The sequence below is a fragment of the Ptychodera flava genome, chromosome 1, assembly GCF_041260155.1.
Source record: "Ptychodera flava strain L36383 chromosome 1, AS_Pfla_20210202, whole genome shotgun sequence".
Lineage (NCBI taxonomy): Eukaryota > Metazoa > Hemichordata > Enteropneusta > Ptychoderidae > Ptychodera > Ptychodera flava.
The window spans coordinates 29670483-29695105 of NC_091928.1; the positions used below are offsets into that span (position 1 = coordinate 29670483).

A 24623-nucleotide genomic window follows, 5' to 3' on the forward strand; every position below is an offset into this window, starting at 1 on the left:
ACACATTCATTATAAATCTCACTTTCTAATGTCTATAAATATGACTTTTATTGATCAATTTTCAGGTTACGCTTGGTCCCATGTTACAATAACATGCGTCAGATATATGGTGTGCTTTGTTATTTTATAAAATTGTGAATAAAATCTTTGTTCCTGAAGTTGGAATTTGAACAAATGCAATTTACTTCTGCGGAAAAGGGGACCATATTGTAGTACCTCTGAAATGCACACATATTGTACAGTACTGTCAGTATATAAGCATATATGTATACCAAACCTGCGAGTTTCTTTAGTCAATGTGACATCAGTAAGGAGGCAAAATTGAAGGGTTTCAGCTTATAAATGTACTAATGCTGCTGTATTATGTTTTAAAGGATGGAAAGTTAGTTATGTTCAAGAACATCCCAGTGATATCTGTATGGATGATCATCATGAAAAGGTAATACTCTTTTGACATATTGGATTCAATAAAAATCAACTTCACTGAAGTTATTCAGTCACTTGTGAAATGCAAAAGCCTTTCAAACGATTCTTATCCTACATATACCCCATTGCCTACATAATTGGGCCATGTACATATTCAGCTAATAATAAATTAACTTCATCGTCTTAATATGCAAACTACAGTACTCATGACTTCGTCAAGGAGATAAAAATCCTCAATTTTAGAAAAATTATGACTTTTTACATGGCAATAGAAATGACAAATATGGCAGTGAGGAAAATCTGACACACTCATATGAATTGTTATATACCCACGTTTACATGACATATTTTCATTTTTCTTGCAGATAAGGAATCGTCAAAGCTTTTATTGCTTGGACTGGATCCTAACTATGAACTCAAGCCATCCACTGAGACTGTGATACGTTCACTGTTCCAGGCCAAGCAGTGTACCAGACAGAAAGGGAAACATCATGACATGATACAATTAGTGGTGAAAGTGACAGATAGTGTTCAAGATATCCTATCCTCCAAACAGGAAGTTCTAGCATTACTGGGTGTTACAGTTATCTCCTAATTGATACAGGAACAGAGGATCTAACATCTCTGGGTAACAATTAATGTTATTTTGTTTTAGTCTCAGCAAATAAATTAGTATTTTATTAGATATATATCAAATGTCTTGCACTCTGATTTAATGTAAGCTTGTTGATGACCTGGCAAGTTGAAAACTATCACTCCTTCAGACTCAATGTCAGCAATTTTGATTAAGACGGTTGGTTCCTTGGAACTTTCTGGAATCTTGTTGCTACATTTGACTTAAGGTAGTATGCGCCTCGAAAGTACAAGACTTGAACTTTTGCTCAAACTTTCTTCAATGAATATTTCAACCACACTCTTTCAAAATCAAGAATTAAAATACGGATCAACGCACAAATTTTCGTACTAGATAAACAAATTACCAAAGATTTAAACATGTTTGAAATTCAAAATGGCTGCTATCCCTGTGTTGACTCTGCGGAGAAAATGAAATTTTCGATTTTCGAAAAAGTAAGATTGTGAAAATTTTCTTACATCAAGAGCTTTAAACTAAGCCCCTGCCCCTAGGTCAAAAAGTAATTGTGAAACTTTGAGAGTCTGAATATCTTTTTCTTAGGCACATTCTACCTGAAGTTCAATTTTCTTGCATTAGTATGGATTGTTTGGCCATTTTGTCTGACCAGTCCTTGTGATGTCTCCATTCAAATTTTATATACCTTCTGTCATAAATGTCTGGCAGTCATTAATTTTTACGTTTATATCATGAAACTGATAAAACAATCAATTCAGTTAGATTTGATAAGTAGGAGCCATGCAGCAATATTGCTCATTACTTTATTCACCAAGTCGTAACAATGAGCTATAGTGGCTACCAGGTTACTGAAAAATAATGTCCATACTTGTAAGTACGGTATATAGTAGGAGTTACTGCTATCCAATTTCAAAACAATGTTAAATGGGGCTGTTTACATGGATATTATTCTTTAAAGTGTAGAAATATTGCTAACAAAAAATGCCGCCATTATTGGAGTGAATATACATTTAAAATGGTAGCAATATAAGGATTGATACATATTCAAAACTAACAAGAAAGCTACCATGTTAAGTAAAGTTGCCGGAAGTCCGAACAAACTTGTACCAGCTCTGATAATTTTCTTTGATTTTCTCACCAAACCAACAATTTTAATTCTTTCAACGTGTCAAAGAGGCATGTATTATAAGTGAAAGTTTTTACTTACTCAGCCAGAAATCTACCTATTCTAATTTTACTTCTTTAAGGAGCATGTGAAGCATGGTCGCACAAGAAGAATATGTGGTCAATGTGATATAATGGAAGAAGTAAACATTGACTAACACAATGTAATACTAGTAGATTATAGTCCTGTTGAGTGCTCCAGGACCTCTGACTCTGCGTGTGAGCAAGAAGTCACAATACGACTTACAGTCTTGCCAGTTTCTTTGGCCTGGGGGGGTGGGGGGGTGGGGGGGTTTATGGTGGATAAATTTTTGCCGTCGCCATAAAAGTGGCTGACACCATCCTATTCCAACTTTCAAACACAGGGTGACACCCCCACCCCCCCCCCCCCCCCCGTGCGACAATAGTAAAACGGGTAATATATATATATATATATATATATATATATATATATATATATATATATATATATACAATTTTTTTCTGTGTTTTAATGAAATTGTTGGCATGTGAATTGTAAGATAGAATTTCAAGGTGTCAATTTTAAAGTTCGAATACAGTATTTTTAATGAGCTGTGAATATATTTCACTCTTTCTATGCATTACCAGATGCCCTGAACTGTAGTACATAAATGGATGACAATCATTAATATCAAAGAAAGAAAAGCAGTTAATCAAAAACTTGATGGGTGTTTAGACTCGCCAGCCATCCAATAAATCTTCTGAGAAGCCAAAGAGAGCTTTTTGTATAAGTTGTAGCCAAATATGATGTGCGCAGTGTCTGTGAGGACCTTTTCTATTTTGAAACCATAAAAGCACAGCCAATAATGACAAAAATGCCTTTTTTTAACTACTATTTTACTCATGAAAAAAACCACCTTTTTACAGAAACCAAAGGAAAATAGTTGCATCAGTGAGAAAGAAAAATACCTTGTCATATTTCACTTTCTAAAATATGCCACTGTATCAAATATATTGTGAAATGTTAGTGCATGATGCTTTCACATACTGAATTCTCATAGAGAAAACCAAAAAGTATCAAATTTGTCATGCTTTTCATATGAACTTCAGATTTCATAATGATCAGTACACTTTGCAAACAGCTAGACTTTCAATTTGCAAACATCAAGATATGACTGATATATTCTCAGATATATTATAGTACCGCACAATATTAAACATACAGATATCTGTGATATATATGTGTGATATACAGAGTCACGCGCCCTTCAGGTGTGATTAAAAATGTGTCTGATGTAATAAAGTTAAGCTCCAAAAGGGTGCACCAAAAAATGCAACTGAATGATGAATTTGAGGCTGGCACGATGCATTTTAGGCAAGTATGGTCCTGTGTTGAAATTCAAAAACAAACTGACTCCCCCCCCCCCCCCATTGCATATTTCAAAAGCATGGTGACTTCCCTATTACTAAAGTCAAAAACAGGGTAACCTATCATGATTCTACCACCAGAAGAAGAAACCATACCGAAGAAACTGACCAGACTAGTCCCTAATTCTTGGTGTTATAACTTTGTCTCTCTTTTCCTTTTTATTAATGCAGCTGATATGGAGGAACACCTCACAAGGGATGGAACTAAACTTCTCTCACTACCAGTATCACATGAAAATGTCACTTTACTTGCTAGAAGTTTAATACCTTTTCAAATGAGCAAATCGTTGAAAAGCTTTCAGTTCCACAGCATCAATTAGATGAAGTTAGTCAAGAAAAGGCCACTTTGAAAGCACAAAATATAGAGTTGACAAAGAATTTAGAGAGCACTGAGAAATCGTTAATATATCAATTACGTTCCATAACAGAGAAATTTACAGTTGAACTGAAAGAGAAGAAAACGCCATAACTGACCTCCATAGAAAACTCTCCAAATTAGGTAAGAAACACTCTTCTGAACTGGAAAAGATGGAACAGATCATAACTGACCTCCGCACAAAACTCTCAAAATTAGAACAGAAACAATCTTCTGACTGGAGAGGAGATGACTGACATCATAAAATTATCGGAATTAGAAGAGAAACAGCCCGAGTCAAAAATACAAGGAGTGGAAGACAACAAATTTGAACAGCAGTATTCAAAACGCACAGAAAGAGTAAACGGTGAGCATCTTTAATGCTATGGAAGAAAGACAACTAAGATGCATTAATTCTGATATTTTAATAAACAGTGTCCTTTGCATGACAACTTTAGATGACCATACTACAATATTTCCATTGTTCATCTTTAGAGAAAGTTTCAGTGCAAGGGTTCCAACAAGATAGTGGAAACAGTGGTGAAATGAAAACTAAGCCAACAGAACAAGAATTGATCAGTGGAGAAATAAGTGAGACGGCAGCATCCACTGCAACACGACCTGACAGGCCTGGCAAGGAGAGAAGGAAGGTGAAGAGAGCAACTTCTGAAACAACAGCATATGATAGAGGTATCGGTACAACTTAAAAACCTCAGATGCCGACTTAAGATTTTTATAGTTTTCTTAATGTAAATTTCTTTTGGTTTTATAAACAATCGTTTATTACCATTAGAACCAAGTCTGCATATCTCCAATCAAAATTTCAAAGCAACAAGTCATCGTTGATGACACAGTCCCCACTTATTAATGGGTATTTTGATTACAGGTCCTCAGAGAGGATAGAGTCCTCTTCATTAGGTCTGTGATAAAAATACTTTTGAATGAATTCGCTTGATACATGTCTGAGTTATGGTTCAGGACATGAAAAAATCGTAACAAAATGGCCGCACAGTGGCCATATTGGATCGCATCACAAAACCAATTGATGTGCATAGCTATGACATTGGTCGATGTCCTTGTACCAACTTAGAATAAAATCGGTTGAAACATGCGGATATGCCTGAGAAATGGCTCTGTACATGAAAAAATCGTAATAAAATGGCCGCCTGGCGGCCATATTGGATCGTAGCACAAAACAGATTGACGTTCATATGTATGACATAGGTCAATGTCCGTGTACCAACTGTGAATAAAATCCGTTGAGATATGCCCGAGTTATGGCTCTGTACATGAAAAAATCGTAACAAAATGGCCGCAAAGCGGCCATTTTGGATCATATCACAAAACAAATTGATGTGCGCATCAAAAAATCTAATGATGGCATCAATTGGTGTGCTATGACATTTGTCAATGTCCTTGTACCAACTTTGAATAAAATCGGTTGAAACATGCCTGAGTAATGGCTCTGTACATGAAAAAATCGTAATAAAATGGCCGCCTGGCGGCCATATTGGATCGTATCACAAAACGAATTGACGTGCATATCTATGACATTGGTCAATGTCCTTGTACCAACTTTGAATAAAATCGGTTGGAACATGCCTGAGTTATGGCTCTGTACATGAAAAAATCGTAATAAAATGGCCGCCTGGCAGCCATATTGGATCGTATCACAAAACAAATCGACGTGCATCTGTATGACATATGAAGTAATCCTTGTACCAAGTTTGAATGAAATCGTTCCAGGCATCTCTGAGATATCTGCGTGAACGGACGGACGCACGGACGGACGCACACACGGACGGACATGACCAAACCTATAAGTCCCCCCGGACGGTGTCCGTGGGGACTAATAAACACAATGCTTCTTCAGTCCGGATATCAGCAACTGCCTATGATGTAGTTCATTGACAATGACAGGAAATGACTCATAGTCATTGCTGTCCTCCATAATGTTGGCTGTTTCTTGTACTGGCTCTCCCTCTCATAGAAGGCAAAAGCTTCATGGTTGTGAGGGCATCATGATCACTGTATGAACAGCTATCTAGGGATCAGGAGTGCAATGTAGACATATACCAAATGTGAGGCCTTTTACTAAATTTTTTGGTACATGCCAGCTCAATTTAAAGAAAGGTAAAGAATTCAATTTCAGTATTTGCCAATATCTAGGCTTTCAGAAAATATATACTTAGCTGGCGATAAGAGCTAAATTTTCAGCTGAGAGTTCATTACTTGGAAGGGACAGACAAAGAGCCAAGAACATTAGGCTGAGATAGCTTACTTGGACGGCTGAGGGCTTGCAGCTCTTTGCGCTAGAGATAGGGGTGCAACCCCTCTTATGGCTGATGAGCCCAAGTTTCATGAGTATTACACGCTAAGTGCTGAATAGACCAAATGGGAATTTGTTTCTGTCGTGACAGGCCTAAACAGCAGCCTAGAGGTGCTTAGTGTTTCTCCGTTGACTGGAGCAAGTCAAATTACAATGGTGGGCTTGTTGACTCTGAAGGCATTTGCTGTACATTGGGCAGTTAAGGTTGAGCTAGGTCTTGTGGCTGTGGATTGCTGTGAGCTTTTCATGGAAGACCATGCATGAAATGGTTGTAGGCTGGCAAAGCAATCAGGTGCCTGAGCTTCATTAGAGCACACAAGCCCCACCTCATTTGAGGAGGTTCTCCATGGTCTTCTCAAAGTCTGAGCTGTTCATCGGCTGGTACAGGTCCTTCACAAAGGTGATGGTTGCCCTCTTGAAGAACTAAATGTTCAGCCGTATGCATGGCTCCATCCATTGTCTCTGCTTCATATCAAGGGTGTGATGGATCTTTTACAACCATAGTCCCTGGGAGAGATATAGCTGGAGGGAGTGGTAGTGAAGGACGTAGCGCTTCTTGTCGTGAAGGTTTGGTACCAGTTTTTCTACCTTAAGGGACGCCATTTTTCAAAAGAACATTCGCTGGTATGCCAACAGCTACTCTTCTTTTCACTTGTGGAAAATATTGTGAGAAATGGCTAGAAATGAACACTTTCTTGCTTTAATGTGAGAATGCAGCGAGAATTTCATTTTTCGGTCACTCATGGATGAGAATTTATTTTCTCACCATGAGTCTGCGAAAAACAAAATTCTTGCAGTCAAACGGCAAGAATTTGCTTTTTATGCTGTCGCTATGTGAAAAAATCAAGCAATAACAAAACTCCAAGAGTTGAAAAAGGAAATGTAAGTTATGGGAGTAGTTTGTAGTTCACCTGACATTGCCAACAATTCAACACCATTGTGCCCTGCATGAAAACTTTTTGAGCACTCTGTTGTATGGAGGAACACTGCACCATTTCAAAAGAATAGTGATGTCAAACAAACAAAGCATTTTATCAAGTGGTGACATAACATGCTCTGACAAAAGAATATCTAACATATAAGATTAAAATCTACGAGCCTCATGCCTTCCAATGACCGCAAGTATCACAAAAAATTTACGGTCATAAAAATCTGCGCAAAAGGCCAGAGGTTAAAAGTTCTGAATTCAGGGGTCAGAGGCCGCAGGTCAAGGGGCCACAGATAGGAACTTGTTGTAAAAAGAGACATAAGAATTATAACCTTACATTTCTTCTCTATGAATAAGAAGGTTGGTTAGCTCAGTCAGTAGATATGATACTTTTGATATCAAGTTTGTGGGTTTGAGTACAACCCCCAGGCCGGATGATTCAAGTGGTGACATAGCAAGCCTATTCATGGTTTGACCATTATATTACACTTCCATCAGTATGTTTACGACCTGACAAGCTTGTAAACACAATGACAGATTTTCTGAGCTGTGAACCAGCTAGCACAGAGCCAGTAACTATAAAGACAGACATGCTTCGCTGTCTGTTTTGTAATCTGAAATCCGACTGGGATTATAAACATAGGGCCAAAGTCCCTGAAGCTACTATAGACATGGATACAAAATTAAGTATTTCGTGACTGTATGAAATTATCTCACTAGGGTCATCCTAGGGACTTGTAAACCAAATATTAAAGCTGTCTGACCAGCGGTTTTGAAAAAACAAGCAGTCGACAGAGCTCTGCTGTGTTATGTAGAGAATAACTTTTTGTGACACATGTATTGATAAAGAAGGTGGATATCTTTGATAGCTCATTTCAGGATGGCCTGACCGAAATGGAAAAAAAAATTCCGTAAAAATACAGATTTGCATATTTCATCACAATTTTAACAAATCTAAGTTGGGTTATCCCTAGGGACCTGTATACCAAATAACAAAGCTGTCTGACCAGTGGTTATGAAGAAGAAGATTTTTTATCACAAACACCTTTTTTGGCATTAATTTGCATATTTTCAACAATATCAAAAAATAAATAAAATCAGTTTCTCAAAATCACATATTTTATCCACACAACAAATATCAAATCAGTAAGTACAGCAGTTCTCAAGATATTTGAGTGGACGGACGCCTCACAAACGGACATACATACATACATACATACATACATACATACATACATACATACATACAGACTGACAGTGGACACTGGACGGATACCCGTCCCAATAGCTTCTATAGACTATATTAGTCCATAGTAGCTAATAAACGAGAGTTACAAAATACATTCTAATTAAAGTAAACAAGACTTGCTTAAATCAAGATTTACGTCATGAAAAAAACAGCATATCTGTCAAATTACCATTGTAAGTAAGTTCTGTTGAATAAGTTGAGACTATGTACTCAGAGAAAGCTCACTGAAGAGACAAATGTTTGAAACTTAAGAAGTTCAAGGTCATCAAAAGCATTACAAGAAATCATGTAACACTTTCATTGCACTGTTTACACAGATTGCATAATTGCTATAAATAGCACATGAGGAATCTTACAGCCCAGCTTTACCATAAAAACCCTATCACTTTGACCACTCTTTTAATTGACCACTCTATTTTTTTCCTCAAAAAGTAATTTTATTTTATCCTTACCAAGTCAACCATAAATAGAAATTAGAACTTTCCCTGTCTCTATTTATTTGACCATCCTATTATGACAAACTATTATGAGCAATTTCTTTTAGATAACATACAGGGCACAATAAATGACGGTTCAGAATATGTCAAAGTTGGGATTCAGGAAAGTTACCTATACATGTTTTAATCCTCCAAGATGGAAAGCATTTCACTATGAACTGTCAAAAAAGTTGAACTTTCTGATAATTCTACACTGACATTATTTTGGCTTTGATGATTTCCTATTTAATTCAATTATTTAAAATCATATTAATTATTTTTTTCTGGGTGAATTGATAGGGTTTATACAGTACAAGAATTACATACAATGTAAGTCAAATTTTGACCAAAAATGACAAAAAAATTTCCTTAAAAATACACATTTGCACATTTCATCACAATTTGAACAAACCTAAGTTGGGTTATTCCTTGGGACCTGTATACCAAATAACAAAGCTGTCTGACCAGCGGTTATGAAGAAGAAGATTTTTTACCAAAAACGCCATTTTTGGCATTAATTTGCCTATTTTCAACAATATCAAAAAATTAAAAAAAATAGTTTCTCAAAATCATATTTTTCATCTACACAACAAATACCAAATCAGTAAGTACTGCGGTTCTCAAGATATTTGAGTGGACGGACGCCTCACAAACGGACATACATACATACATACATACATACATACAGACTGACGCCGGACGGATACCCATCCCAATAGCTTCTATAGACTATAGTAGCTAAAAAAATAAGGAAATTTCTGAAAGTCAGGTGGGAGCTAGGTTTAAAATTAGAAAATAATGCTGTGAGGATTGGTAGCCCTTCTACAACTGTTGCCATGACAATTTTTTTGCAAATAAACCAAATGATCATTATTGCATATGAATGACTAACCGCAAAGTGTGATAACAGCATAGACAAAATAGTAATTTTCACAGTTTCAAAGTGAGAGATATCTATTTGATTTCAGGTATTTTGTAAATCTTAAATGAATGATCAAAAATGCATGACTATGTCATTTTTATCATGTGTTTCATTGAAAAACCTATGCCTGACATCATTTCAAATGCATATGAATGAATCTTCACCTGAGTAATAGGGAAGGAGTACAGAAATGAATTTTTTCACCAAAATCTAGAGTTTTGCCATGGCAATATGATTTTTACTAACGCTACTCGTTCGTAGAATGCTATCTACTATCAAATGATATAATATAAGTAAAATAGTGACAACATCACTGTTCGCTCCCATATAGTTATCAAAACAAGTCAACAATTGTATGAAACATGGACATACATATACAGACAGACTGACATACACAGACTGGCACAGAGTGATGACATTGACCCCAAGTGTGCCTTGGGCCATGGAGAGAGATAAAGATATAACAAAACAGCTGAATGTAATGATAAAATAGTTAAGTATAGGCCTATACAGGCACTGAGAGTGAATATGTTACAGCAATTTGATTAGTTTCTTTTCCTTTTCTACTTCTGTGATAATTTTTAAGACAATCAATCTGCAAGGCAGTTTATGTATTGACAAATATGTTATCTTTTACAAGCACACAGTAAACTGTTCTTGATTTTTCATTTACAATATATGACATAGACTGAAATACATAACATGCAACCAATGTTTACATTTTGCCCAAACACAAGATACATGGAGAGATTTCAAAATACAATCATTAACTCAGAAACCCTACAGGGAAAAATAAACATTGTTTTCTTCCAGTACACCTGGTGCATCCACATCTGGAACAACTTACAAACTTAACCAATTACACAAGGATGATGACACAAGAGATAAAGTTAAGAATTTTAACTGTGGTGAACTTGACTATTCCTTTCAAATCCTTCCCTAACTTGACATCTTAAACTAAAATACACTGCATGGTTAATTGTGCACAAAAATACATCGGGGTGGACCATTTGATAAGGGATGGTGTCTGGAAGATCGATGAGGTACATTATCTTTTTTATCCGATCCATTGTACATTCTTTTTTCCCCACTCTCCCACCTTTTCTTTTTGTCAAACCTTCTCTGGCTGAATTTTTTATTGGCATTTGTTCGGAATTTTTTCAAAATCTGCCAGGATTTTTTTAACGCATTTCAACACCAAATACAGTTTACCATATCAAATGCTTACTAAATCACAACATTATATACTCTTAGTTCAAGTAGGTATAAAATTACCAAAAAAAATCTTAAAAATACAAAATGAAAGATATCCCAGTAAAACTGAAAGTTTCGCAAAGTTGCCCCAAAAATTCAAAATTCCGGATTTCAACTTAATTTCAATATATCTTATTAACAAAAACCCTAAGGACCGGTTTACTAAATATCAAAGCAATCAGACTGGTAAATTTTGAGAAACAAATTTTTTGACCAAAAATGAGAAAAATTGCCCCCCAAAATACAAAATTGCAGATTTCATCCTAATTTTAAATATATCTAATTAACATAAACTCTAGGAACCTGTACACTAGATATCATAGCTACCAGATCAGAAGTTTTAGGAGAAAAAATTTTTGACCAAAAAAGGCAAAATTGCCTCCAAAATAAAAAAAATTGCCAGTTTCAGCATACCTTCAATACATTATATTGAGATTATTCTTAGAGACCTGTATGCCAAATGCATGTATCAAAGCTATCAAATCAGTAGTTTTTGGATTAAAAATTTTTTATCAAAATTGGGAAAATTGCCCCAAAATTACAAATATGACAATATTAATACAATTTGTACAAGCATGAATGAGGTCATTCTGAGGACCATGAATATTAAATTTCATAGCAATGAGACGAGCGATTTCAGAGAACAAGATTTTTTGACTAAAAACGGAAAAAATACCCTAAAAATACAAACATGCAAATTTCATCCCAATTTTTGCACACATAATTTAGAATACCTAACGAAATCTGCATACCAAGTTTCAACCAAATCTGACCAATGCTTACTGAGTTTTAGCCATTTGCAGGATTTTTCCTTTTTCTCCCCCTCATTTGCATATTTTTGGCACTGACATGTTCATTTGAACAAATTCACATCTCCACCCCTAGGTGCACCTGTACACCAAATACTAAGACAGTAGGTGCTACGGTTTAGGAGTTTTTGATGTGGACGGACTAACAGACATACATACATACATACACACAGACGCCATTTTGCCACCTTATATGAATACCTCCCATTTGCATATATACATATGCATATGGGAGCGTAAAAATATGATGTGCACATGCAGAAATCTGTCATAGTTACAAATTTAAAAAGTAATTAATTTATGGGTTTTTAATTGTATAAATTGAGTTGTTAAAAGGAATAATAATGATAATAATAATAATAACAATAATTGCAATATGAATGGTAAAAGCTGTACAATTTTATTCATATCAATACCATCAGTTACGGTTGGATTACAATATATCACATCTTACAGAACAACCTGCTTCTACCTAACATTCTTCAGTGCAACACCTATCCTGGTTTAACCTTTGACCTTTCAGGACACTGGTCAAGAAAAAATGTGAATGTTTATCAAGGGCAAGAGAAGTTCAAACAATATGCGGTCTGGCCTTCCACAACGATAAACTTCTGGTGTGTGACAAGGAGAGTGGTGTTATACAGATACTGAACCGTGATTACAAATGTGAAAAAGCGTTAATATTATCAAGTGGTTTTGGTAGTGAGTTTGCCAAACAAGTCTGGCCAGAGTGTATAGTGGTCACTTGGGACAATCTGCTGCTCCTCCTTGATGACAGTAATTTGCAAATTGTTGTTTTCGATCAAAAGTATAAAATTATAAGACTAATTGTTCTACGTAGAGACACAAAACCCTCATGCATTGCTCTTGTCAAGAGTTTTGTAATAGTCACAGACGTCAAAGGTCACCGTGTCCTCAAGTACAGCCTGAAGGGACAGTATGTTGCAAAGGTTGGTGGTCAAGGTGATGGCCAAACAGAATTCAACCACCCCTACTTTGTCGCTGTCAACAGTAGGGATGTCATCATGGTGTCTGACTGTTGGAATCACTGCATCAAGTGTTTTGATACGGAGTTCAATTATCTGTACCAATACGGTCAGCTAGGTCCCGGCGATGGTCAGCTGTACCACCCACTTAGCATTGCTATTGATGGTGCTGACAATGTATATGTTTGTGATTATGTCAATAATAGGATTTCGATGTGGAGTAGAGATGGAGCATGGAAACGTCATCTATTCCAACATGAATTAATAGACCCCTGGCACATAGCAGTGACCGCCAACGGTGATAGAATTGCTGTTGATGGACCAAATGGCGATGAAATTGTAGTATATTCTAAGTAGACAGAAACATCAAGATGATGTGTGTCTGACTTGCATAAAAATATTGAAATTTGTTCAAAATTTTGATGCACTAATATTAATTCTCACTTAAGCATGACAATGAATGACCGTAAAGTGTACATCACCCTACAAAACAATGACTGGTTCATTCTTAAATGTACTGCTGATGTTTTGAATGAAAAGCAGGCTAAGTTGATGTCACTTCTTCTCTAATGCATGAGGAAATAGAATTCAGCTGTTTTTGGTGCATCTTCACAGACAAATTTAAGGAACTTTGATACCCAGTATCTCACAATTGATAGTGATTTGCCAATATCAAAACATGAGTGTAATTCATTAACAAATCAATGAGTTGTTTTCTGCATTTCCAAACAGAATATTTGCACTGAATATATAATGTAGCAGATGCTTCACCTTTTCGGTAGGGATATCCTAGAATTGAGCAGTTTTTGAGACTTTGTGCAGAATTTTTTGAGTGATTTTGCAAGGTTCAGTAATGTCCAATGATTAAAAGTGATTGCAGATTTGATTTGGTCTAAGCAGCTCATCTCTACACCTAGAGCATAGCGAATCAACAGTCGTGTGTACAACATAATTTTTACGAAGTTACCTGCATATCCTGAGATGTATATTACAAACATAACATATTGTGACATGTTAAAGTGTAGTGTTATTGTTGGTGGATGAATTCTAGTCCTGTAGTTTAGTTTTCATCAATACCCTTGGACATGACACACATGACTGTGGGAAAAGGTCCTCATCACTCTATGTTAGTGTGTTTATATTTTGGTGACTAGTTTTATTCATTGTAGAACCTCCAATGGAGAAGTGTGCTGTTGCTTAAAACATGACAAGCAACAATCATCAGCATCAAGGCACACTGTGATGAAATTATCCAAATCAAAATTCATACTTCTGTTCTGGCATTTGACCAACGAGAAACCATAGAGAAAATAAGGTTTTGACTGCCCAATTTGTTTCAAGCATGTAAGGCCCCCTTTCGGAAAAGGTGCAACTTTTTAATTGTATTTATTTCATTAATTTGTTACAAATCTGATACCACAACACTAACACTTTTGAGGACTGCATAGTACATTCTTTTCCCTTTTATCACTTCTTCAGAAGTATTAAAGTGAGGCAGATTTACTCTCAGAGTCTATTCAGATCAATGATACTCTATTGTGAACAATCTAGGTTGTGTGAACTGTGAGAAGACTGTGGTAAGGATTTTGTTGAACACATCTCTGAAGGTAAAGAGAAAAAGACATGAAAGGCGCATCTCAAAGTAATGATGACAAGATATATCCTAACGTTTTGTTGCCTGAAAATAGATACTCTGGACAACTTGAAGCACCTATTATGCTTCTATAAGCATACAGTTGAAACAAGCTTTTACACTTAAATAAAAGTGGTTGTTTTACAAGATTCTGACAAAGTATTGGGTCTAATGATTTCATCATGAATGTGTTCTTGACGATTCCACCAATTATTACACAACATTCATTTGTGATTGTTATGAAGGCTGATGCAACAGCGCACTCTGTGGACAACCATGCAGATTTTTCAAGGTCAACAAGTATGCAAACATAAGGATATATCTTGTCACTCTTCATTCATCAAGAACTTGTAACTGGTACAAGTAAGGTACTTTTCTTTCAGATACAACACATTCTGTCAACACAGATAAAAATTAATGAAAAAAATTAGAAAGTTACATTTATAAATGCAAGATTTGAGATTTTATAGCACCTTCATTTAATTAAAGGGGAAGTTCACCAAGGAAGATTTTACATATGTGCTAGCTTTGTGGTCACTTACCCTGGAAAAACTATTTTTGCCATTATATTTTATTATTATATTATGGATATGGCATTGTCCACTCACCCACACTCAAACCAGGCTGTGCGTATTTACATAACTATTGTTTATACTGAGTATCCTTGCATAAACGATGAATCACTTATAATAAACTGTCCACTGTCAGATTTTGTGTTGCTGTTTACTACTAACCACAGAATCTACCACAAGCTTTCCCAGCCTTTAACAATGGAGTGGAGTGATAGTTCTGACTATATTCCTATAACCATATATTCCTGAAGCTTGTGGTAGATTCGGTGGTTAGTAGTAAACAGCAACACAAAATCTGACAGTGGACAGTTTATTATAAACAATTATGTAAATACGCACACCCTGGTTTGAGCATGGGTGAGTGGACAATGCCATATAACCATCGGAAGATGGGCCCTTCCATATCAAATGATGCAAGCTTCAAGCCTGGAGCTTTTTTCGCCATGATTCAAATTACATGGAGTTGATGAAGCCCTAACATGCAACTTACTGTACTATTTTTATCATTTTTTTGTAAAAAATTGCACGAGTTATAAATGGCAAAAGTAGCTTTTCCAGTGTAAGTGACATTAAAGCTAGCACGTATGTACGAAACCATCCTTGGTGAACTTCCCCTTCAATCTTTTCACAAAAGTGCAATATTACTGCAATCTTACTGGAAATAGGTTATTACAGTACAACATCCATCACCACTTTTCACTAGACTTGAAAATTTGCCATATTACAGAGAAATTTTTTTTTTCTGATCATTAAAATAAGTACATGTATTCATAGTAGAAGATAAGTTACCCAAGTGACAATTAAATCTTAGTTTGATTCAATTTGTACAGATAAGATAAATACCATGTACAGCTATTTAGTGTAAACATACTTGCTTATGTTAGAAATATGAAGATCACACTTCACATAATTATATTTTCCTTGTGTAGGTGCCATTTTATCCTCATTTAATCTTTTTGTTTTAGCCTCTACGCGGTTTGCGCCATAGCATAAAAAAATAGGTCATTTGAAGTGAATGGTCTCCAGGAGAGACGATAATGTCACTGGTGTCCCTTTGAAAGTCGATCAGCCCAAATGTTCCTCTCATGATTGGCCAATGATTAAATGGGTGTTGCTTATAAACTAGCCAGAGAACGTTCAGTTTATGAGCTAGTTTATGAGCGACACCCATTTAGTCATTGGCCAATCATGAGAGGAACATTTGGGCTGATTGACTTTCAAAGGGACGCCAGTGACATCATCGTCTCTCCTGGAGACCATTCACATTCAAATGACCTGTTTTTAAACGCTACGGTGCTAGAGTGGACCTCGAGGCTAGATGGAGTGGGGTTGGAGGCACGGAGGCTGTAAGCGATGTATAGGGTCTAGGCAACTACGCGGTCAACAAAAATACTTCTTATGAATGCAGTGTCACAGAAATCCATTTCAGAGTCAGGTACTGATCACATCTTTGAACACTTCACGCCTACCGATATTCATCCCCACAGTCCCCTATCCTGGCAAAGAGATCCTGTGACCTCCTGCAGACAGCCTCAATCTTCTCAGTGTCACTCTGGGTCAGGTCAAAGGTGAAAGTTCGCAGATTGTCACTGATGTGCTCAGCACCTTTGACCCCCAGTCTGCAGCCAATGATGACGCCTCCTACAGCTGGTTGGTCCAGGATGTATCTGGTGGCTACATTGGGAATACTGACATTGTGAGATTTTGCGATGCCGTCAAGCACCTTCAGCAGTTCTTGGAAGAGTTTCCAACCACCCCATGCATCTATCATCTGTTTGTATTTACCCAGAGATGCAGTGTTGAGTTCTCGCCTTCCTGCAGGTTCTGGAACATCTAGATATTTCTCACTTATTAGGCCACCACCTGTAATGTAAACATAAAATATAAAACAGATAGTAGTACTCATGAAAATGTGAGTTTCTTGTCTATACTGCTAAACTGTTATCTTGCAATGAAGTCTAAATGTTCACCTTGTAAGTCACTGTGCAAACGGACTACAAAAGCAACTAACCACAAAATTGCAAATATGTGAAATTCAAAATAGCCACCATTCTTTCTCTCAACTCTGTGGGTAAAAGTAGAAAGCATTTGCTAGCAAAAGTGAAGTTCCAGAGACCAAAGCAGTGGAAGAAAAGAGAATGTGTGACAAAGATTGGTGCAGAATGAAAGAGTGCTTGGGATTTTAATATGCAAACACGTACCTATAGTGAGGGCTGATAGCAGTAACAACAGAATACAACACAGAATACAACTCAAAGCAAGGCAGTCCAGGGAATTACAGTACACAGATTACAAATGCCTACATGTACGTTGAAAAACGAAAGAGATACATACCGGGGCGACAACACATGGAAATGTATATCAGACGAGAGGAGACATCGGACCAAGGCTGTTGAACTTGAAAACCGAGGCCATTATAATGCATTTTCAATTAATGCTTCTTAGAGTTTTTACCACTGACTAAAACAATTTTCATTGCTATGTTGCTGTTTTCACAAGATACTGACCATTTGATCTTGGAAAGTTGAGTTGCTCTTACGTGCAGCCAACGCATGCCGGTGTGGTGACAGACAGTTCACTATGGTATGCCTAGCTCTGCATGGCAGGGCTGTGTGTTACCAGTGTTAAACGACCTCCCACCACAGCCCTGCAGACTGATATAGAAAAAACTGCTGGTGGCTCCTAGAAATACAGCGGGCAGTTTATCCGCCGAAAACAGCCGATTTTGAATCCAAAACTTGCATTGATCTTCGTTTTCGAGCACATTCACCTCACCTAGGTACACGATGTGCCCAGCCGCGCTTGTAAACTTACGCAAAACCTACTTTTCTCTCTATGCGAGGGAAGCATTCGTATCCGCCGCCATTGTTAATCTCATTCAACCCATGAGCACTCGGGCGAAAACCAGCGTGAGTCTAAACCATATGGAAGGCGTATGATGTAAAAGAATAGTGCCACATAAGGCGAGTATTTAGAGAAAAATAAAAATCAAAAAGCAACGAAAAACAAAGCAAAAGAAAGCTAAAATTATTAATGACTGAACGCAATATGATAGTTGTGCAATTCAAAATAAAAAATAAATAAATAAACACACAAGAAATGCTCGTGAAACCGGTCCGAGCTGAGCGATGACGTCATGAGCGTGTTGCAATGCATTCTGGGTAATGAAGGTAAAATTTGTGTATAGCATGTTTTATGGTAGTAATACCAGAAATAGAGAAAGAAAGAAAGAAAGAAAGAAAAGAAGGAAAGTGAGCAAAAACTAACAGTTCCAGAGCTGGTCTCTGGAACTAATAACATTTTTCACAAAAACAAGATGGTGGAGATTTAATTTCTTTCTAAGTCTTGAAATCAGTCTATTAGCTTACTGTGACCTGCTAAGAAGTGTTCAGAGACATAACCTAATTAAATATTGTTCAATGAGGTGAAAGGGTTTATATAAAAACTTGATATGTTTATGTGTTGGTATGATAGCTATCTGTACATGAAACACAGACTCAATATTAAACTCTCCAAATTAAACTAAGAGAAAACGTTTCAAAGTAACATTAGCTACACTGGCTGTTACACCAATTGACAGTCAGTGTGATGTCAGATTACAGGAGTTAGTTCCACAATAAACATCAAAGGATTGGAGTCATGTATTGTAAAAATATTCTTACATGCTTGCATAACATTTTCTTCTACCTGCAAGCAATGAGCACCTGCGACTTGCAATGTCAAAGGTCGTAACTATTTCATCTGAGGTCAGGTCAAAGGTGACACATATACAAAAGGTATTCGAGTCAATGCATGAACCTTGCGCCTACAGGTTTACTTACCTATGGTTCCATATGTCAGTAGTTTGATATCATGAGCCTGACAGAATTCTGCCATCTTGACAGCGGGTCTTCTATCAATGATGGAATACTGCACTTGATTGGTTGAAATTCTTATACCTTTGTCGGAAATCTCTTTCATTCGCTGAGTGTCAAAGTTAGTCAGTGCCAGTTCACCTGGTTGACAAATCAAAGGGTTGTGGATGAATATAAATCATGTGAAAGAAAGAGAAAACAGTATCACGGATACACAGTCAATAATTGAAAGAGATGAACTGTTTCTACTTTCTGAACAGCAAAGAATTCACTACTGTACCAGACCCTGAGCTGTGTTAAAGGGTTATGTATGAGCAAAGATGGCACAAGGCTGTAGCAGTGCGGTAAAGATATCCGAGTGTACATAGTGCAGTTCTGTACACACAAGTGTGTAACAGTGTCTGAACCTTTTGATGATATCAGTAACTATTTTACATGACAGCACTCGGCTCTGCGGAGACTGACTTTTGAAAGCTTAGGATCTGAAATTTGTGCATGGCTGTCACTTGTCATACTTTGTTTGATAACAGATCTGATATTTCTAAGAATGTTCAAAACTTGGAGATTTATCATATCAACTCTGTAGCAGCCCTGAAATTCAATGCTGAAACACATGTCAGGCCATATTACTACGTTATTATGTTACTGTACAAACCACTGAACATAAACACAGAGATACATGTATATTAGTAAAAATTTGTGAAAGTGACGGTATGTTCCTTTTTTATCCCCCCAAACCCCAACCCTTACCCCCCATACTGGATTGCCATTACATTTTCATAGTTCATGTTATTATTTGTCCTGGTTGAGTTTCCTGTGTACCTGTTCAGCCTATTCAATTTCTGTACTAAAGTTTTTTCAAGTTCATGCTTATTTCTTGAGATTTTCTCAAAAGTAAATTCCATGAATGTTATGGATAAAAATATTGGTATTCAAAAGTACAACGAGAGGGGAACATTTCTCTATGTCATAAATAAATATTTACTGCAATAAGGTTGAAGAGATAGAGGAATTAAAGTGTGAAATATCACTATTTCCTACCAATTTTTCCTTCATTCTGTAAATCTGCCATGTGTCCCAGAGCATCTAGGTATCTCTTATCATTATAATCCCACCAGTGGAACTGAAGTGAGTCAAGTTTTTCCACTCCCATTCTGTGCAGAGATCGGTCAATATTCTGTTCCACTATCTATGAGAAGATAATCATATGAGGTAAGTGGGTCCACAATTTAGCTTGTACAATTTGATACATTGTAATAGTAAACTTGGGTACTCCTAGCTTACTTTGGCCTTCTCTAACTCTTACTACCAGGTATTTGCCTTCTCGTCTGGTTTGGTAGAGTCTGTCTGTCTGTCTGTCTCTGTCTGTCTCTCTCTGTCTCTCTCTGTCTCTCTCTCTGTCTCTCTCTCCTCACTTGGTGAAGACAAAAGAAACCAGATTTTCCTAACCTGTCTTGTCATTGGTCCAGGCCTTGGAACCCATTTTGTCAGTCCTTGTACAGACTTCACGCTGTCTTCACCACGTTCTCTTCTCAACTGAAAGAAATAACATTGATTACAATCAATCACATTACCCATGCAAATTTCACAATGCATTCATAGTGTTCTTATTTATACAGCTGAATGAAGGCTTAGGCACTTAAAAATTCTTGGAAAATAAGTCATTTTAAGCAAAATCATATACTAGAATCTGAAATGTGTACTGTTGGAAGTATTTCACGATGGTGAATGCAAGTATCAGGTAGTTCAAGGTAAACCACACCAGAAAAGACTCTCTGCACAGTAGCAAAGGATATATTTACAGAAACAGTCACTAATATAAGTGAAAAGTCAAAAGCAAGTCTACATATCATTACTTGGATAATATGGTAAGATGAACTTTGCTTTCAAAGAGGCGATAGTTCAAATATTTCTAATTTCTATAGATTTCACAACTGGTAATTGCAAAATTTAATTACAGTACATTGCAAAAAGATTTCTTGTATTTATTGCTATGGTCTTTCAACTCTACACACAACTGGACTATTCTGACAATTGAACTTACTTGGAAAATTATTGCATGATTTGTACAAAGCATAAATGGAATGTAAATAATGAAAGAATACTCAGTTCACAGAATAAACATATTTTGGAGGATTAAGTCACCTGTGAAAAGTTCTACGACTTAAAATTGACTATTCATTATACCTGCTTGAGAAATACTCCATAAAACTCCTCAGCAGGCCCATAGTGATCAGCCATATCAAATGTCGTCAAACCAGCATCAAGGTAGTGCTGCATTTCTTGAACTGGGGAGAAAACGGACCAGGGTAAAATTGCGTCGAATTTCAGGGTTCTTCTCCGAGCAAGCTTTTATTCAATTTTATTAATTTTTTTCTATGCAAGACTTGATGAATGGAGACTAAACAGTTGTATCAGGGCCTTTCCTGTACCTTTGAATGGCTCACACGCAAGCAAATGTGCTGGTTTGAAGCATTTGACATGGCCGTTATCAAACTCCACACAGTGAGGGCGCTGTTACAAAGGTTCCTTCCAGCCACCGTCTACTGCACAAATGTATACAAAAATCAGATCACACCTTTTCCAAATGATGATGTATAAGCTATGAATTTTAATAACATTTTCGATTTTAGACACAAGCATTTTCATTGAGTATTTTGTGCTGCATTGCTTTGCTTTTGGGGCTTTTAAAGAGTTAAATGACCAATTCTGGTATTAAGTTTCAGTAGGCTATAAGCCTTCTGCAAGAGTATTGCCATCAAATGGAGTGTTAGGTATTAAAGCTATATGACTTTGTCAACCAAGTCAACACAAGATTTGATAAAGTCATACAACAGGTGAAGTCAAAGAATAGAAATTATTATGGCTATTTGTGTACCTTCTGTAGAAATTGGTTGAACATATTTTCACTGGGACCGTATATATCAGCCATGTCAAAGCTTGTCAGACCAGCGTCATAATACTTCACCATCTCTGGTACTGTGCAATTCAAGAAAGATGAAGAGTTCTAAAAAATAATTGCAAGGTTGTAGGTGAACCATAGACCCTCCTGGGTCTATGGGTGAACCACAGTCCCTCTGTGATTACAAACACTGTCACGGGAATTACAATTGTAAATGTATGCAAATTTTAAAATACAATGTTAGTAATTATTTAGGGAATAGCCCCTCCTGACTGCAAAATGACAACAACTGATTACTAAAGTGACCTATGTGGACATATTAAGAGCAGACGACATTATCAAATCACGGCCGTACAAACAATAACATTTGCATCATTGAGTGAGGTAGCATGGGGTAAGAAAACGAACTTGGAAACGTTCGGTGTGTACGTACCGCTTGTGCACTTCTGTTCTCCAGGTTCTTTGCTTGTCTGTGGCTACGCCTGTGCTTTGGAAAAGACTGAGTAACGACAGAAAAATACTCTCCCTCCTACTTTTTTTTACGTCCATGCTTCCACTGCCCAATCCCCCTTCCTTGTGAGGGAGGGATTGTGAATAGAGTAGCTCTGCGTGGCAGGCCTGTGTATTATCGGCTATAGGTAACACACAGTCTAGCTGCAGTGCTGTGGCTCGAGGTTTTGTCTGGGTACAATGTATTTGAGTCAGACGGCAAAACCAGGTTTGCTGTCCGACCAAAATACCCAGGCAAAACCTTGAGCTGCGCTACAGCACTGCAGCTACGCACAGCCCTCCCACCACCACCATGGCACATTGGCAGAGCTATGGCTATGCTATGCATAGCCTAATAGGGATAGTATACTCCACAGGCGCTCCGTAGCTGGGTCGTCTGCTAAGTAGATCGATTTTCGGATCGATCTATTGATCCCGTAGTCGATATGCCCGCCACTGCAACCTTAATTGAGTATTTAGGTTGCAGTGGCGGGCATATCGACTACGGGATCAATAGATCGATCCGAAAATTGATCTCCTTAGCAGAATACCAAGCTAAGGAGCGCCTGCGCGCCTGTGGCTACAGCACTACAGCTACGTACAGCCCTCCCACCACCACCATGGCAGAGCTATGGCTATAGGGATAGTATACTGAACACACAGACCGGTAAGGGAGGGTAAATGAGTTTACGATTGAATTGATAATCACCTACCAGCTTTCTGCGGATCTATCGCCCCATGGGCTCCAGACACTTGCCACATTCCATTCAGAATACGTGAAATGTTTAGACCTCCATGCAGCTTGACTTTGGGCACACTGGACGCCATGTTGCCTCTAAAATCAGCTGATTGAAATAGCTTACATAACGCCAAGATATAGTAACGCTGTGGCACCCCCGGAAACGTGGGTACTGATGAAATATACTTTACAACCCATTTTGTTGACACTTCTTTAATACGGTCTCTCAAATGAACAGGTAAACTGAATGAAAGTTACAAATTGCTGAATTCATTCTGTGAATCAGGGAGTACTATTAGTGCGCCCCCAAAAGAATTCTGAGATTGACTTTTGTTTTTACAGATTGAGTGAAAAATGCATAGGATTTAAGTTTAAACACTTAAATTGACCACTTTAAAACGTTCAGAGACAACTAATCGGTGAGGATCGTATCCCCGAATCGAACCCATTCTACACATTTGCTTTTTTGTTATTGTTTTTGTTATTTTCAAGATGATAATTCAACAAAGCCGATAAAAATGGAAGGCGGAGACCGGGAATACAACAATCTATTTCCCGTTGCACTTCTTTTCCTCGAAAATATGAGATGTTGCTATTTGTAGGTCGGAAACTTTCGTTACTCCCCGTGGGACTACGACTTACAGAGAAGAGCCGGGGCATGTGCAAAAGTTAGCATAGATTTCTCTATCTGGTCGCGTTGAAGTGAAAATACTAGAAAACTGAATATCCGCGGTGATTTACGCTTGACTAGTAACACAGGTGAAGTATGGTACATTTTGAGAAGCCGATACAATTGGTGAAAATAAACTTTCATTTGTAAAGCTCCGTGCCATGAAAACCTCGTTATTGCTGTCTTTTAAACTGAATGCTCCTCGAAAACAAATTTCCGAACTCAGCTCAGAATTATTTTCAACGTCGTCTATAGCTTGAACTTTCGGTGAGATTAAGATTTCACCGTCTTTGTTTTAAACAAGTTTCAAGTTTTTACCGTCACGGTCACAGTGGAATCTGAAATGCCGAATATTTGAGATGTAATATTCTATTTGGCGAGTACGGAATGAACCCAAGTTTTTCTTATTTGTGGAACAGATCATATAAAAAGAGCAAGATTTTTAAATATTTCTATCTAGAGGTGCAAATGCCTCAATAACTTTAATGAGTTTATGAATAATTTGCCAAGGCTTAGCGTTCAGCTAAAATGAACAGTGAAAGAATATTATTGATAATATATCTTATATTGTTTTATTTGTAGTAATAAAAGAACTTCGAAGATCCACATATGGGCGCAGTTAACTTGATAAAATGGAATAAAAAGTACAATGAGCTTATTACGGACATATATGTCAAAGAAAGTTATTCTTTCATTTCACTAACTGAAATTGCTAGACATCAAAATACTTATCTGCTCACAACCAACCCTGGTATAAATCGATGAATACCCTTTCCGTCTGTGTTTGTACCACGCCAGCGTGATTCGTACCCCTTCTTTTTCACCCACATAAGGCGACAAATGACCTTTGACCTGCCTCTCCAGCAATCTACAAACGAGCCCAGCAGC

General features: G+C 37.1%; 2 protein-coding genes across 4 annotated transcripts; one reads left to right on the plus strand and one right to left on the minus strand.

Moving 5' to 3' along the window:
* Nucleotides 1-771: 771 nt before the first annotated feature.
* On the plus strand, nucleotides 772-15039 carry LOC139134844 (uncharacterized). Its single transcript, XM_070701910.1, has 4 exons — nucleotides 772-1054; nucleotides 3740-4290; nucleotides 4419-4613; nucleotides 12414-15039. The coding sequence occupies exons 2-4, from the start codon at nucleotides 4173-4175 to the stop codon at nucleotides 12539-12541; spliced, it is 441 nt and encodes a 146-aa protein (XP_070558011.1). The 5' UTR covers nucleotides 772-1054; nucleotides 3740-4172; the 3' UTR covers nucleotides 12542-15039.
* LOC139134815 (uncharacterized) lies at nucleotides 13664-23349 on the minus strand. 3 transcript variants are annotated; one of them, XM_070701882.1, is made up of 6 exons: nucleotides 23040-23349; nucleotides 21123-21223; nucleotides 20385-20471; nucleotides 19977-20124; nucleotides 18903-19076; nucleotides 13664-16944 (listed from the first exon to the last, which is right to left on the minus strand). In XM_070701882.1, exons 1-6 carry the CDS (start codon nucleotides 23152-23154, stop codon nucleotides 16547-16549), a joined length of 1023 nt encoding a protein of 340 aa, XP_070557983.1. In that variant the 5' UTR covers nucleotides 23155-23349; the 3' UTR covers nucleotides 13664-16546. The 3 variants fall into 3 exon arrangements, with proteins under 3 accessions (XP_070557983.1, XP_070557975.1, XP_070557990.1); XM_070701874.1 differs by lacking the exon at nucleotides 21123-21223 and adding an exon at nucleotides 21814-21914 and having other exon boundaries at nucleotides 16278-16944; XM_070701889.1 differs by lacking the exon at nucleotides 23040-23349 and adding an exon at nucleotides 21814-21915 and having other exon boundaries at nucleotides 16278-16944.
* Nucleotides 23350-24623: the final 1274 nt, after the last annotated feature.